Below are 18304 nucleotides of genomic sequence, written 5' to 3'. Positions count from 1 at the left end.
ACGTATAATAGGCTGATATGCGCGCTCAATTATAATTCTATAAACGTATAATTTTTCATCACGCGTGTAATTCTTTATGTACGGAAATTGCGTATTGTGTATATAATATATTATATCGGTATGTGTGTATAATCGTACATTGCACTCCTGTATAGTTATTACTATTATTATTATTATTTGTGTTATTAGTATTATTATTACTATTATACTAATAAACACTAGTTTTGCGATACGATGCATTCCTCATAATTTCCGGTAATTAATTAATCCGCATGCGATCACAAAGTTCGGTCACACGTCACCGTAAGCCTCAAGATCGTTTTAATTCACTTTCTTGAAACAGAAGAAAGAAAAAGAAAGAAAGAATTCTATCTCTACGATTATGACACAGTTACGGAGATTGGTCAAATAAATAGAAAAACAATAACGACAAAACGTCATGAGGATTATCCTGTCATATTCTATACTCGGTTTTACACCGATGTTCTAGATTTTAGTTCCTAATTCTGTCAGTAAAAAAAGGAATATATGTATATATATACGTAGAAAAACAAAAAAACAGTTCCCTGGTGAAAATTTCAACCAGTACAGCCTTGAATTGACACATCTCGTTTAACAGATTTCTTGCACATTTGTAGGGTAGCTTTCAATGCACAAATCGTGTCTCCATTGTTCATTCGGATATACACACATAATTCTTACAGGCATAACTACGTATTATATTTATAATGGGTATAATTAGCTAGGGGAGTGTGTGTATATAGTATGTATGTACGTATGCAGTATTTGATATTTTAAAATACACGTATTTGTGTATAATGTATTATATCCATCACGAATAAGAAGAATCCTTACCGCAGGCAGCAGGTATTCCTTGTTTATTTTTCTTTGTCTTATTATTATTGATATTACTATTATTATCATTATTGTTTCAGCTGATTATTCAAGTATTACCTATTTTTTTTTCTCACTCCTGCATTTAAGTCACGTTGACGATTTAAGTAAAAGCGACGCAACGTCTCTTTGGTTTAACATAAGAACGTTGCCAGGCTTAAGGGTAAATGTAATAATTACAATAATAGCGATATAATAATTGCCCAGGTATGGATAAGAATAATATACATATACAGTAATACGTATAGGCAATAGATTCAGCGTATAAGTATAATCATAATATGATGTTGTACAGTATGTATACAGATATATATGTAAATATAATAATATAATAGTAAAAGTAAAAACAGTATGAAAATTATTGTATTGTTTCCCATTACTTATTGTTATACGTCGTCGTTCTTGCGTCACAGCGAACAGCTTGTCAAATTTCAATTTCAATTCTACAGATCCAACTTCTTCTTATTCAAATGCAACGATTCGATAACAGCCAATTGTCGACATCCGGTAATTTGGATATACGTACAAGACCTGATCCGTACCGATAGATGAATAGTCAATTTCGCAAGCTTATCGCGTACTATTTTTTGTTTTTATTTAAGGTTTTTTCTTCCTCGCTTTCCTATATTTTTGTGCATTTCTCGCCGCTGAAAATACCGCGCGAGCATTAATTATCGTTTTCACGCAAGGGATAATCCGCTAATTATTATGTATATGAATTGGATGATGATGATGATGTTTTTCTCTGTGCTATTCGTGCAATTTGGGTGTATAGACAACAGTGTAAGCGGTTTTCGTTAACTTTAGATACCAATTACCTAATTATTGTAAACACGATTTAAACGACGATTGAACAATATGATATATTCTGTACATTCAACGAGTATTTATTCATTCGTTTGTTGTCGTTTCAACTTGCTTGTTTTTTTTTTCTGTTACTTCTCATTTATCGTTATATCATTTATTGACAGTTACTATATTGATATTAATTTCACATATACGTATAACGTAGCGTTCCATCGAACATTGACGCTTTTATACGCAATATCATTGTTATAATATTGGAGGAGAAAGAAACTGTTCATCTTAAAAATCTCCCGCAATATTCGCGACGATGATTTGATGTGATTACAACTTATCACGTATAATAGTACATATAACAATATATAGAAATATACATATTTATTACCTCGTTCATATACGTGATTGTTTCATCGATCATATTTGATTTAGTTTTATTAGTCATCTCCGTTATCGATCTTCATCCAAGACTTTTAGTCTTCTTTCAACGCACGCATGTTATTTGCCAAATATACGTAATCTGCACGCTTCATAAATTACGTATATAATTATTTGTATTTCCGTTTCTACATAGAATATTGTAATTTATCAATGGCGTTGTTATGCCATTAAAATTAAAAATTGAATTCAGTTCTACAATAAAATATGCGTGTTATGCATGATCAATATGTAAACCAACGAATGACGATTAATCAATTTAATTCCGTACGTTAGTCTTAAAACTTTTATAAAAGAACAATTTTTCAATTTCATTCTCATCTTGGCTTACTCACACTGTACGATTTTTGAAATTCATTCTCTCTTTATATCCTCCTTGAAAATGTTGAAAAAAAAATCTTTTTTTTTATTAAATCGACAATAATGATGGTAATAATGATAATGCGAATTTCAATAATCTAGATGATGCTTTTATGCTACGTAATGTGCGCGGATTTTATTTATTACTTCATTTTATAATATTATCATACATTTTGCAGGTTTCTTTTTTCAACATAATGTAACATGGAATATTGTTGTTTTTCGCAAATATTTTCATGGACATCTGCGCAGAAAACTTTTTCGAATATTATTTACTTTAGAGGTTTCTATCAATACTTCTCCAGGATTTGAGTTGTTTTACATGATTAGATATAATAACAATGAAACCTTCAACACGAATTTTACTGCACCAACATATTCGCAGTGCAATTATACATCCGCGGTGATAATCGCATGATACATCATAACGATCGGCGTAACTGTACGCGATGTATAGTATACATGTATACATCTTCTAATTACTATAGACGATCCTATAGTCTATGCGATATTAATAATGAGAATAATAATGATAATTCAGTTAAATATTGTACACATTTCGACGCAGGTAGGTACAAAGTCTGATAATAGCAATGCCGCGTCATTTGCATTTCCCGAAACTGCGAAAATTGCATTCTCCGATTTCGCGATTAAACCTACCCTGTCGTATTCTGGCAATATTTTATGATAATTCTCCTCTATATGTACAATGATGTGTTTCTAATGCCGAGAGGATTGAGGGAAAATAAGTAAGAAAAGATGGCTAGACAATCATTCGTCGGATGTGGGTGAAATGATTTAGGGAAATCAATTTAAGTACACATCGTATGATATCTATACAACGCGATAATATTATTATTATTGTAATCTCTGTCATCCTAATATTTAAAAATAACTTATACGTATATCGTGTATAATAATATGTATTTATTTATAGTATTCATACGCGTAAGTTAAATATCAATTATCAGATTATTACGACGATGCTAATTTTAAATGTTGTAATATTGCATAGGTAGGTATGCGTATGTATAATTGCTGGTCAAACTTGTCGCAGGACAGCGCATGCGGTTCGATACACGTTTTTACCGTGTAATTAATACTACAAAATTTAGTTACAATTTTCATCGCGATACAAACGATGACATATATCAACAGCGACAAATAAGCGACCGAATAAACAAGGCGATTAAATAACAACAGTAATAATAATCACACCGACCCACCGATCGGCTAATCAGCTACGATAAGTAAACTAGAAGGGATCGGAAAATTTGAGGAATCAGATATGAAAAGGGAGATTAGAAAGGGATCAGAGAGAAGGAACAGCATGCAATACAGTTTGAAATGAATCATGGAACTGGAGATAACAGAAAATTGCGACAATCAAGATCGGCAGATTAGATGAATAGTTCTGAATAGACCGAAAAGAGAGAGAGAGATAGAGAGAGAGAGAGAGAGACAGAGATGGATGGAAACAGAGAACCTTAGCCGAAATCGTATAGGTTTATTGCTAACGTAATTGACACGAAATTGATTCACGGTCTGCAAACTTTTACGCGTTACAGTTATAATATGTATATGTATAACAGCAGACGCGTGAGTACACCGCACGATCAAAGCACGTTTCTATTCGGTATTTATTAATTATTATTAAAAAGAAGACTAGATATATCGGGGTAACTGTTAATCGTATCTATAATTATCCCGTGTATAGATATAATTCGCAGGCATAACAACGTGCTTGGATAAGTATATAATCAGCTGCGATAGTTTACTGTAAATGTTTAAAAATAAAAACTAGTTTCTGTTTCTTTGTCTTTGTTTTTCTTTTAACCCAACCGGAAAAAAAACTAATCGATGAAAATCAGGCCGGCAATAAAATCCTTGACTTATTGTTGAGTGTGGTCATCGTGAGTGATTGGCATTGGTGTGCAGGTTTAGGTAACAGTAACGTGTGAAAAATCCTTTGTACATTGGTGTGACGAAGGGTAGCGATCCAGCCTTCTTCACCACTTGTGTATGCATATTTATTCATTTATTTATTTATGTATTAGCCGTGTCGCACCGTATTGCATATACGTATAATCGTGTAGCACTACACGTCTGATTATACACGCGAGTATGAAATTTACAAAGGAATACTGCCATAAACTAATCACGATACGTTCTTAGCCCCCCTTCCACCCGTTACTTCGTTCATTTTAATTATACCAAGCACGCGGCATTCGAAATTCACTTTTTATTTATACCTATAAATAAATTCGATTAATGATTCAAAATACTACTCCAATTTCATTTGAGACTATAAAATTTTGCGACGTGTTTCATCGAGTGATTTTTCGATATTTTCGGATGATTGTTAACTTTCGTAACTGTTTATTACTATTATTTTATTCTTTTTTTTTCAAATTTTGAATGCATCCACTCATTCACCGGTATTGAAAACGCTTGTAATTCAACATCTTTATTTTGTGAAATTGCGTTTTTATACCGAGAGATAATTGTTTTTTCAACACTTGACGAGCTGCAGCGAAAGTTTCGTTGATATGTGTACCGTTGAAGATATATTTTCACTTGAGCTTTTACTTGGAAAGTGATATATTATCCTGATGATGTACGTCTTGATATGCAATTATTGCTCGAATCGCGTAATCCGTGCCCTAAAAACCTCGTCGCAACGTCGCTGCAGCTTTTTAATTTGTCTGACTTCAGAAATTAAAACAACTGCAATTTCCAATCTCGCTAATTAAATCTTACCGTATATTTCCTATGAAATTTTTTTAAATTACTCCATCATATGGCGGCCCTGATGAACGAGTCAATTATTTATCACGTCGTCCTTTCTTTCGTCATATTCTTACCCTATTATTTATGGCAGTATAACAGCTAGATTCTTGTGACCGATTCGAGAATCGGATTTCTCTATGTTATAATATCTCGTAAGTTCGAGTTCCAACTCGAAACCTTACTGAAATTTACCGATATTATTATTATCGTTATGCATTTATTTATTTAGTTATTTATCAATTTCTTATCACGCACGATATATTGTATATATTGTCACGTACGAGTGAAAATTTTTATTTTATTATAGTCTCATTTCGCGCTTCAAATAAAATGACAATGATCGTTAATCTTAAATATAATTATATAATGAATCTTCCCACGATTATATTCACACCCCGAAAAATGATTTACTCACAGATAAATCTGTGATAGACGAATTGTAAATTTCTTTCGTGTCCGTTTGTTTTTTTTTTTTTTAATCCCTCTGTCACGGGTAAACTGTGAAGAGATTTTATCCATGCTACAAGTTTCGTTTCGATTTCTGATATTAATTTCTGATCTAGAAAATTTTACCCAAGTCACAAATGAATTTTGCAATACCGTAGGTTTATTGTTAGATCCAAATAAATCGGTCGTGTAGAACGGTGTCTATAATAATATATTATATGCATTATATTCAATATTTCATTGTGATTTCAATTATTTATTCATACCTAGAATTATTTAATCAGCTCACACCCTGCAGATATGGACTAGGACGTGATTGTGGTTTTTTTTTAATTGTGTTTGTTTTTTCAACGGATAAATATTAAAAAAAAAGTGGGAAAAGTATAAAAGATTTTCCTCTAATTCGGAGATTTCATCCGTAGGCGTGATAAAGATGCGCAGAATTAAATAATCGTTTATCGGACTCATAGATCTATACATGCTCTGAAAGCGACGGATATGTTTAAGTTTTGAAATGCTTTGAAACTGGTTTCTCGACCTAACGTTTATAAAATTTCAACTTTCTTCAACTTGTTAATATTCCGATGAATGTTTGTGTGTATAATAATATGTGATGTCGTTATCTATTTATATTATTATACACGTGCACAAAGACGGCACAGAGTGGAACGATTAGTTATGATTTATATATATACATATATGTTATATATATATATATATATATATATATATGAACATGATATGACCCTACATCATATTTATAATTATATTACATAAATTATTTCAAAACTGTGATATTCAATATTCTCTGAGCGAACTCTTTCATCGCTGCATATTTGCAACAGCCGAAATAATTTCCTTACACATCATCCTTAAAATTGTACTATATGCATGTGATCGATATTATTTCATTATTGGTAATATTATTACTATTATTATAAGTTTTTCGTTATAGAAATTCATCTACTATAACACTCATCATAATTATCAATGAAATCGTTTATCTCCCATCGATATTTCAACACCTTTCACCTCGCCTTTTACATCCTAACTTTTTCATCAACAGCTGTAAACTATAAATTAACCCTTCACTCTTATACCGCCTTTTTATCAAAATCATCTCTCGTTTCTGCTATTCTGCGTTTTATCTAGCGGATAAACTTAAGGTTTGAATTTTTTTTTTTATTAAACAGTGACGTCACGCAAACCAATGCCGATATGATTGCAGAGAATCTGGCTGTCCGGCTGATGACGTTGTTGCTGCACTTCAAAAACTACTTGGAATAATTCATTAATTTTCTACCGTTCATTGGTTGACTTAAAAATTCATTTTTCATGGATAATCGTCTAACAAATCGCCATCAAAGTGTTTCTCGTTTTTTTTTTTTTTTTGTTTTTTTTTTTAGTTCTCGTTTCTGTTTTTCATTTTATTCGTACTATTATTCCTTATTGTATTTTCTTTCATCATTTATATTCTCGATCACACTCGGCCACTCGTCATCTCGCTTCAATCGCACAACAATTATTATTATTATTATTATTATTATTGTATAAGTATATATATATCGGATGATATTTATCATCGATCATATATTACAATAAAGCTAAATGCATTTTCATAAAATACATCGTATTCCCGTAATAGGTATAATTTAATAACATTGGTACTATATGTGAAAATTTCTTCCTACACCTGATATAAGTTTAGAACAATCCCTCGTCCTCTGAATTTTACACATGATCTCAAATTATGCCGCCCAAATTCATGTACGCACTTGTTTTGGATAGCTTGAGAAGAATCATCTTCATTTCTATATTCCGCGTTCTACACTCAACGTCGAAATATTTTTTCCTCGTTATGCTCCAGTTTATACGTAAGTTTGAATAAGAAAAACCGAAAAACTTTGAATCTCCTCGGGAATTTGAAAATTTTCATCGATTCAAATTCGATAATTGATCGTTGATACGGCGATTGTTGAATGACGAACGGATTGACTTTGGGAAACGGTGAAATTATCTAGTTGACGAATTGGGCGGCAATTGCTTTTCCTTCCTCGATCATTTTGCTTCTCATATCCGATGTTTACACGTTCTATAAAAGTTCTTCGTTATGACCGATGACGATGACGATGACTCCGATGATGGTGATCATCCTACGGCGAACGATGACGATGACGATGATGATGATGGCGATGATGATGATGCGTTGGTGGGAAGCAACGTTATTGAGATTCCCGTCACGGGCGGTGTGGGCACCACCGTCCGATCACCCTGCGGGCTCTGGTCCAGGCCCGCCTCTGTCGAGGCAAGAGAGTGGACAATTTTTATCATTCGTCAAAGCTTATCGGAAGTCGACTTATAAGAAAGATGCAATTTATAAAATATCCGAGAGTTTTTACTCCGTCCAAGAACGCGAACGTTCGGAATCACCTTCGACTGATTCTACACGTGTTTTCGAGAATTTGTACGGAGAGGAGTTTATATATGAGAGTTTGAGCCCTTAAACGTATGATGTTCGGGACAGTTCTGTATGCACGGCTTACTCACGGCAAGTAAAATTTTTTCTATCTCTCTTGCGTAAGTCTCTTGACTCTTACGCTGCACACCGGGGTCGAAACGATCCCACATCATGTACACCGTAAATACCGTACGATTACTATCCAAAATAATTTGATTTGATCCAAGATACATAATGAAATATCGTGAAAAACTTTAATGAGGGTGCGTACATGGATAATTTTTTTCTTGGCAAAAATGCGATATAATTGCTAGAAATTTGAGGTGCTCTACACATTGAGGAAGAAATTCATCTTTTTTTACCCAATTAACAGGCTCGTACTTGTGTATTGGTAAGTAAATCGTTCCTCAGGCTTGAACGAATTCTCATTGAATCGGAGAAGCTTTAGTTGATACTCGTTCTAATTACACACTTGCTCGACAATAGCGGAAAAAAGTAACGATTTGTTCGACGTAATGATATTGAGAAAAAAAAAATTTTTAAAAGTGAATAATGAAACAAATCGACTCACCTACACGAACCACTCGTCTTTTTGGCTGGAGGAGATATCACTGCGAAAATAATACGAGGTAATGTGAGTAACGAATCTTCAGACCTGTGGAATACTTAGGAGATCGGATGATCAAAGATCGATATTTCCTATTATTTGTACAGGGAAAACAGGCTTACATTGAGCATTGATAAAATTATCGATAAAAGTATAAGTTTTATTTAAGATATTACTTACGAGTGTGTGAAAGTATATTTTCTCTTAAATGATCGAATGTTCATAAACATGGAAATGTATGAACCAAGAGAAATAAAATACAATACAAAATCTTATAGAAAATATCTATGAAGATGTAAGAATCTAAAATACCAGAACGATCAACAGAAGCCTGAATATCGATGCCTTATTTTTGATTTTCAGTTCTGTGAATTTCTAGCTTTGCGAAATTTTACCACTTTGATATTTCTTTGATTTGGATTTTCAATATTTTTACGTTCGTAATCCTGGTCGTTCAGATTTTCGGTTTGTCTGATTTTTCACACCCACTCGTTGAGCAAACTACCCTGTGTGAGTATGCTTTAATTTTCGACATTTTACTCTATCAAAACTTTGCTCTACCGTAACTTGCATTTTCGGAATCTAGCATACCGGAACTTCGAACCGTCGGGTTTTCGACCATATTCGAAACCGTCTTGTTTCCTCAAAGTTTCGTTTCTTCAGTTCTCAAGTTTCGTCACAAAATAATTCGGAATCACGCGCTTTCGGAAACTTCAAAATTCGGAAACGAAGGAAAATCACCCAGGTATCGTTTCCTCACCTGTCCGAGCCGTGGCTCCTCACTTTGCCTGGCAGTAGAGGCGGACCCGGGCCGCGCTGTGCCCGAGCCTGAGGCCCGCAGGGCGCAGCCAGTTTCCCGGCCGCGGAAGGGTCGTCGCGCCCAGCATTCCGCCCTGCAGGGGATGACCCTTCAGCGTCGTCATCCCTGGGGGCATCCCCGCGCTGGCTCCGTTCGATCCGTACATCTGTTGCACTGGAACACAGTCACGCACATCAGTCCCGCCAGCGTGACAGACGTCGTACAGGTGAAATTGTTGTACCTGCGGAATGGCCGAATATCGAGGGCCTCCGTCTTCCTCGATTTCAAAATACAAGGCTCGAAACACGGAATCATCAGAAGGATTCGAAAATTTGTATAATTAAGAGTGGCTAGTCGAAAAGGCGGATTATAGAAGGGTCGTAAAACCGAAATTTATGGAACATCGTTCGAATGAATATAAGAATATAGCAAGTCGAAAGATATAGAATTGTCAAAATTTATCTTTCTATAATTCGACTTTCTACAATTAATTGAAACGCTTTGAAACCGATATTCGCGTTTATTGAAAATTTGATACTGTCACACGTTTGTTTTCCGATCTTTCTACACTTTCACTCTTATCCCAAAAGGGTAAAATTCATATCCAAGAATAGGAAATTGATGAGGGCGTTGGTGAGGAGGGTGGGTGGGGGAGGCGGAGGCGAGGGAAAGAAGGGGGAAAAAAATTTAAGATGCATTTTAGCCCATTAACGTGCGGAAGTGCGGTTTTACCTATGTTATATGTAACGGCGTCTGATATTACGAGGGAGAATTGAATTATTGATTCCCGGCCACAAACTGCCCCCCGAGATGCCGGGGAACGCTCGGAGATTTACGTCTCAATTCGATCCTGTCCAGAGATTTGATGTACCTACCTACATATCTGCGTAACCCGCAGTTCGCCAGTTTCGTGGTTAAACGTGAGCATAATTCAGGCGAGTCGGTACCCCGGATGATTTAAATATAAACTGAAATCTGTCTTGCCAAGTAAATCGATAACCCGAAACCCGGGTGCACGCAAGATAAAAATAATGAAAAATTGTCGAATCTACCCAATATGGCAAAAGAAGTTTATTGTTTATTTAATGGCAAGAAGAAAATTATCGTTGTAACGACTTTACTTTGAATCCATATAATCACATTTCTTTTGCCCGTTTCCACACACTTCTTTACGGGGGCTAAGATATTTTTGTTTCGAGGGAGAAAGCTTTTCAACTGCATGTTGTAATTCATACTAGTTTTAAAACACTCGCTCGAGGTCGGATTCCTAGTGTAACTGGTTTTTGTGCTTGTGCGCTGGCTCACTCGTTGCCAGTGTTTTACCAGATGATATAGTTGTAGGGGAGACTGGGGCACCATGACTCCTCAAAAAATTCTGGTATTTGCTTCACAGTATACAGAATCAACACTGTCTTTGTGCATGTGACGCAAACCGAATCTGCCCGTAAGATTTTTTCTATATGTATAATGCTGCAAATCACGTTTACACATGCTTGTAAGTATAACGTATTGTGATTTTATGACAATAAATATCGTCAAAAAATACCACAGAACAATCAGCTAAGTGCTGACAGATTTGAAACACTACGCACAGCAATTTTAGCTCTAATTGAACGACGTTATTGTCATGTATTCCTATGTATACAATGCCAACCACTCACCAATTACAATTTGTTGATCCTGGTCGTTCCGTTTTTTTCCGATTCAAAATGTTATCCGAAGCACGCATATTGGTTCGATAGTACAAAACATATGTTTTCAATAATCAATTTTGTAAACTTGAAAATTAGTTCGGGAGGTCAAAAGTCATCAGGTCAAGGACCTGGACAACCAAAACTGTGGAGCGCTTTTCCTGGATGTCAAAATCCACCAGGTGGAGGACCTGGACAGCCAGAACTACGGAAAATTAGTCCTGAAGTTCAAAAGTCATCAGGTAGCGGACCTGGCGCGCAGAAACTAGGGAGCGCTTGTCCTGGAAGTCGAGTTACACCAGGAAGCGTACCCGGAGCGCAGTATCCAGGAGACAGAGAACCCGGTACTCGAAATCTGCGGAGCGCGATTCTCACACGTCCGCTCTACTGCGCGTTTGTCTCCAGACTGAGGAATTTGGCTAGCCGATTGTGAGTTTATATCGATGACGTCAACAGAAAAAAAAATTTGGGTGACGTCACCTTCTGAATATCCGAACATCCGAACATCCAAACTTTGGTTTCGAACTATAATACTATGTATGATGTATGATGTATGATTTGGCATATCTTTACAGGCTTAGACGACGTTACCTTCTGTTATTTTCGCTCCGAGATGTTTGTCGAGCTTGAAAGCTTCGTATAAGCTTCGAAAAAATTCACAACCCGGTCCATAACTAATCAGTTGGACTGCGGTCGTTGGATACTATTTTGATTTCTTCCGATTTTGTACGTCATACCTGCCACTGCAAACGGCACTACCGTTACTATAAATACGAAACGGTCCACCACCGACGCGTGTTTTCCTGAAAGCGTTGAATGGAAAATATTTTGTCGCAGGCTCGCTCTTCAAAGCAACTTCAGACATTCTCGACTCACTTGAAAAGTTTCAACTAGATTTCATCGCGAACCACGTCCGGGTGTTTTTCTTCTTTGCTAGTAACACGCGGGTGAAAAATTGGTGCAAAATTGGACTTGAAACTCGTAAGAAAATATTGAAGTGAAATTGAAGCTGAAATTCGGAAAATTTCGTTCAATTCGCGATTGAGACTCGTAGAATATTTCAATATCCAAAATCTTTAAAAAAAAATCCTTCGTTTTGTAAAGTTTCTGTGCACGCAACAAAACCAACCTACGCAATGTATTACGTAAAGAAAAAAAAAAACATCTGAACAAAATAAGTCCATTCTGTCGAAGCCAGGTCCGTCCGCGTATTTCGTAGCGACAGATACATGCAGAAAAGGCAGAATGCTAGGCTGAGCATTTTTCTTTCTTGTTGGATTTCGTTTCAGCAGCTGTCAGAAGTAAGAGTGGTGTGCTAACATACGCGGAGCCGTATCATACATGCATAGAATATAGAATCGAGAGTGCACTATTTATGAACTTTCATCCCTCCGTCCATCGTCTGTTCGACAGAAAATAATACGCATGTATGTATGTATTCCCGTTCAGATTATATACACCGTGAAAATAATTCATACGCGGAAAGAATATCAAATGTCAGATCGAATAAGCCTCTTGGAATAAAAAAAATTTCTCGAACACTGTCGCTGCACCTTTCATCGTGACGTGAATATAATAAGATAATTTTTCCACCGAGATTACGTATTTTCGACTTTTCTCCGACGTTTTTGTCGAGCGTTTCACTCTCTGTATTAGTGAGCCTCAAACTTGACTACGAGATGAATAATGAGGTCAAGTGCTGATTTAACGATTGAGTCGAAGAGCGATAAGTGTAACACGTACACCGAAACATGTGTAAAGACCATCTTAGACCCGTTGGATTCTCACCCGAGACGAGTTTTCCATCTGTCAAAATTACATTATTTCAAGCAGGTACGTTCCACGGTTATCGCAATTAGCGAAGGCGAGGCGTGCTCAGCGTTAAAAGTACTCTAGTTTTCTTTTCTTCTTTTCCTTCGCTTATCGATTGGCTCGTTATACGCGTGAACACATCGTGTTCTCGATATTTATTAAAAAACTTCTCATTCCCTGTATCATTCGCCTTAATTTGAACATTCGTTTCTGCAGTGTGCAAAGCAATATATGCGAATACAGTTACTTAGAGTTTCTTGCAATTTTGTTTTTCGTTCTCATTCGCCAAATTTTCATATCTAATTCCGGTACAACGTCGATCATTCGTCATTTATCATTTTTCATAACTCGTAGCGCCTAGAAGGAATTCGTACGGTATCCGAATATCCAAGTTTTCTTAATTAAAGATCGCGTCGCGTAATCATCCGCGTATAACGATCACCCGCAGTAAATTGTAATTGAAACGAGATATTGTTCAGTCAAGCATCGTCACATTTCGATCACCGGCATCGAGGCCCGAACCCTTGCAACGTTCGCCGGGAGGTTTATACACCTAATAACAGATCGACGCCAACGACAGGATGACCTTAATAAGGATTGACGGACGCCCGACGGAAGCTGATGGCCGTTCACGCTGGCGGAACACCGACGCTTAATTCTCGACGTCAAGGACTGATTCAGCCGAGTATAATATTACCTGCTCGATATTTTCAGGAAGGCGAATCGCGCAAAAATAATTTCCATTTTCTCTAATCCCTTGTTTCTTGCAATTTGTTAAAACAGATTTTCGCACCGGAATTATTAAAAGTTGAAAAATAAGAAGAATACCTGCTGCGGCTTTTAGGCAACTCAAATTTCTCTCCTTGATCAGGGAATTCGAGCGAAACTCGAACACCTGGTGCAAAACGAAATTGAGATATGAAATTCTGAAAGATTATTCAATTGTGCAAACCTACACGTATGTCATATATTTCTCAACGAACTGTGTGAAGAATAGCCGTAAAAATGCCGAGGTAGAATTCGGACGGTAAACTATTTCCGCAAACTAAACGGCCGATCGAGTTGACGATTTTTTTTTATTTTACCGTTAATCGAAAACTGTACATTGCAATAAGTTGTTTTTACGTATAGAACAGACATAATTAGGAGTCTTATATATTTTATCGAACGTATTTTGAAAATTTTTATAAAAATACACGATACATTGCGAAGGATAAGAGTGGTTGAATAATTCAATGAATTGTAAGTATAAAAAACCATTCATTTTTTCAACGGTACACGCATGGTTAATATCTTATAATGTAACTTTTTTCTTCATATTTTCTGTCCAACGATTAGTCGATCAAAGTTATCTTTAGAAAGTTTACCGCGTGACCTAAACAGGTGACCGTGAATTTGGCGTGAAAGTATTCAAGGTGAAGTGTGAAATTATGGATCGACGAAAAAAACAACAATTCTTAATTAATTTTGAAAAACATTTATAACATTCTCACAGACGGTCGCATTTTTACAAGCTATTTCGAAGACGGATGAAAAAAGGCGATAGGAATGCAAGCAAGAAAGAAGAGAGGGAGAAAAAAAAGGAAAAGAAAAACATCGAAGCAAAAGCAAATGAGAAAATGTAATTTAACACCGCAACAGCTGCCGGAGTTGTTTCCTTCGATTGTCATTGTAAGGACATTGATTTACGGCTACTTATGGACGCACAAATGTCTTATGCGGTGTGTAGAAGCATGTGGCTTTAATACAAACCACATCTGTAAGAGCTTACAGCGAGTGACGTCACTGGCCTTGAAAGTATAAGGAACAACTAACTGCATAGACGATGTAGTGTCACAGGTCAGATGTGAATAAGTTAGTGCCCAAGAGAAGTTTTTGGATTTTCCGACTACTTACAATTGCTTTTCGGTGCCATTAATAGGATAAAAAAAAAAAAAATACAAGAATAACGCTACCAATAATATCTTATCTTATACATATATTTTTTTTTTCACTCACGCAGGCGAGAAAAATTCTACTGTATCAGTAAAACAGAATTGTATACGTTGCAATCGTTCGCCCATCTCGTGATGTTTATCTCTGAAATTCGGTTTCATTGGTATGATAAGGCGTCGATAATAATCCTATCGTGATTTCGAGCGGAAATAAAATACATACTTACGAAACAATCTGCGATTATGACGATACTGTCGGGCTACTATCTTTTGTTCCTGACAATTGCCACTACTTGGAGCGATCAATTAGCAATACGTCATTATTAACATGTTAAATAATCGTTAAAAATTCTCGAATGCACGCTTGATAATGTGTCGAGTGAAGCGTCGCAAAATTGAAAATTACAGTCTTTATTATACGTTAAGAAAAACGTGACAGTAAAAAGACAAACGACTGCCATTACGACATCGAAGATTGTTCTGCAAACATTGCGAAAAAACAAACTTCATGAAACGTTAGAGAAAGTCTGATTTTTTCTCCACGTTAAAATTCGTTTCCATATTTCGTTATCATTTCGTTAATCAAGTTTGGACTCCTCGTAACCTGATTGGCGAAAAATTCACATCTGCTGATCGTACTTTGATTCTCCGTAATAGATCTTATAACGCGTTATACTAATCTTGTAAAACAACAAGTCTTGTACAAACGACAAACAAACGTTAGAGCAATGAAAAAATATGTACATTAACAGCTAAGACTACATGTATGTATAGTGTATACATACGGCTAATACATAAATAAAATACTTCGAGATAATACTACAGCTGGTATTTCACATCTCCTAAACGTAATCGAAAGTCTGTGTATATCAGTAGGGCAAAGTATGTAAAAGAGTCAGCTGAACCGGTCACTTTCTTCATTTTGCACCGAAGATAACGAACGCCAAGCAAAATCGTCAAACAAATCCTCCTGTCAAGTGTCCCTAGGATCGACAGTGAATGGTCCTTCGGCGAAGGGTTCCTGGGCACGTGTTTTCACCAGATGAAAACCCCGGTACTGGGTATTGCACCGATCGCCGGCCAGCACAGCGGGAAACCTGGGTGGACAGAGTCCGAGCAGATACGACAAAAGTCCGGGACACGGCCATCCCCAAAAGCCAACCTCGGAGTTGATGGACTCGGCGAAGTACACGGCGGCTCTATGGTGGTTGCACCCAAAGGGATTCCTCTTCTCCCAGCACCCCGGCTGCGTGATGCCGCCGTTCATGTAAAAGTCGATGTGCCCGCTGGCCTCGACCTTGCCCTGGATGAACGCGTTCGTGTGAAAGACGTCGACGAAGTCCGCGTCCCTCGGGTCGAGCTTTTCGTCCCGGCTGACGGTCACGTACAGCGGCATGGCCGGGTCCAGGCCCGTGATTCGGGGCAGCTTGTAGGGCCTCAAGGCCCTCGCCGTGAAGGCTGGCACGTGGGCGCCCAGCGAGAATCCGATAACGTGGAGGTCCGTCGCCCCGACGTCTCGCAGGATCTGGATCAGCTGTCCCAGGCACCGTCCGACGTGGGGGACGTTGTGAACGGCGACAGGGTAGCACGGGGCTGCGGCCAACCGATGCCAGTCGACGGCGATGACGTTGCACTCGCCCCTGACGAGGTACTCGTTCCTTATGCTGACCAGCGAGTCGAGCTGCATGTCCGAGTTGTACCCGTGGATTATTACCTTGGTCGGGTTGACGGGGTTGAAGTTCAACTCCCGGATGTTGGAGGAGCCCGACGTGGTGATGTTTACCTCCTGACCGTTCTCGCGGTTCCTTCTGGTGTACAGGAAGAACTTTACCTCGTCGTCCGGGCATGTTCTGTTCGTCTTAACCAGGCATGGACCCAAGAAGAAGTCCCTTCCAGTCTGCGCCAGCGCCGTCGACACCATCGCCCCGAATATCAAAAAGCTCCCGAGGGCCATGTCGCTCCTTAATTTTCACACTCTCCTACTCGGCTGTTGAAGGGTTTGAAAACCGGCTCGAAGCCTCACCGCTTTCTGGTACCATTACGCAGTTTCATCCTGCTCGGTTTATTTCGCGCCACCCTTTAGTTCGCCGAAATTTTTTTTTTTTTTTTCACTCTGCACACACGCGGGAATAATTCGCGACCTCCTTTTTCGTCGAGATTTTTTACCGTATTTTGACAGCGGTTTCCGCAGCTTCGCTTATCCGAGCCGATGCTTTCCGGTGGTGATACGAATCGGACTGAGGACCGATGGACGGTGAATCGGTAATAGTATGTAATGAAAAGTGTCTCTTCGGTCACTTTCTCGGTGTGGAATAAGCGGCGGTCGGGTCAGTAGGCCAGCAAAGTGGACGACTGTCGTTGTCGCGCTATTCCATGCGACTATATGGAACCGAGTATGACACACATGTGTTACGGAAGCGATTCGGCGCCTGCGCCATTGTGATTACAGCCTCTGATAATGGCTTTAATGACGCTAAATTGTTTCTTGTTTAACAGATTATGTTCCACAATTGGTCGAGTTCGACCTGCTGGTGAAACTGCTAAGAATCAACACTGCGTCACTTCTGTTTACTGCGTGGTTACATGCAACATCAGATTTCGCTATGTGTAAAATATTTAACTGGAAAATCCCTGTCGAATGGCTAATTGTAAAACGCGAATAAACAAATCTATTGACAAACTGTGCCCAGCTTTACAGGTCAACTTATGTAGACGATTCAATCGACCTTCTTGATTCGTAAAAGAGAATTTTTTCTTGTTATCCAGGTCAATGATAAAAAACATCAATAGATGGTGACGTTTCAGTCCTTTGGGGAGGGCCTTCCTCAGAACTATAATATTTATTGAACATACCTTGTCTTATACGTGATCCATTTGACAACGATCAAAAACAAAAAACGAGGAATGAAATTGGCTATATGGCACAACAATTTACAAGAAATATTTTTAACACCGATTGGATGTTTTTTATCATTGATCTTGGATAGAAAGAAAAAATCTCTTTACCGGCCAATGCTATTTAAAACATTTAAATTTTATTCTCGCTGCTACCGTTTTACGAACGTTGTGATAAAATACTGTTTAAACTTTGTATAAAATGTGTCTGCAAGTCTTTTCTCTCACTAGATTTTTCAATTTCTCATATCATTTCTTTACAGATTGAAATAAAAATCAGCACGAGTTTAATTCTCGAATTTCTGTATCTGACGACGGTGCCATGTTCCGATAAAATTTGTGTCAAGTATATCTGATAAGCGAAGGATCGGTCCGAAC

The 18304-nt window shown here is 37.5% G+C and overlaps 2 protein-coding genes across 2 annotated transcripts in view; both read right to left on the bottom strand.

Moving 5' to 3' along the window:
* The window catches only part of LOC107217004 (laminin subunit alpha-1), a 167918-nt gene that overhangs the window by 85458 nt on the left and 64156 nt on the right, over nucleotides 1-18304 (bottom strand). The gene's annotated exons all lie outside the window — the stretch shown is intronic.
* LOC107217025 (lipase member H) lies at nucleotides 15056-17424 on the bottom strand. Its single transcript, XM_015654382.2, has one exon. It carries the CDS (start codon nucleotides 16983-16985, stop codon nucleotides 16005-16007), a length of 981 nt encoding a protein of 326 aa, XP_015509868.1. The 5' UTR covers nucleotides 16986-17424; the 3' UTR covers nucleotides 15056-16004.

The sequence above is a fragment of the Neodiprion lecontei genome, chromosome 2 (assembly GCF_021901455.1).
Source record: "Neodiprion lecontei isolate iyNeoLeco1 chromosome 2, iyNeoLeco1.1, whole genome shotgun sequence".
Lineage (NCBI taxonomy): Eukaryota > Metazoa > Arthropoda > Insecta > Hymenoptera > Diprionidae > Neodiprion > Neodiprion lecontei.
Note: the sequence above shows the minus strand (reverse complement) of the source record. Positions and strands in the feature narration are given on the sequence as shown.

Coding starts and splice junctions, on each gene's coding strand:
- LOC107217025 (XM_015654382.2), bottom strand. CDS start 16,985: ATGGCCCTCGGGAGCTTTTTGATATTCGGGGCGATGGTGTCGACGGCG.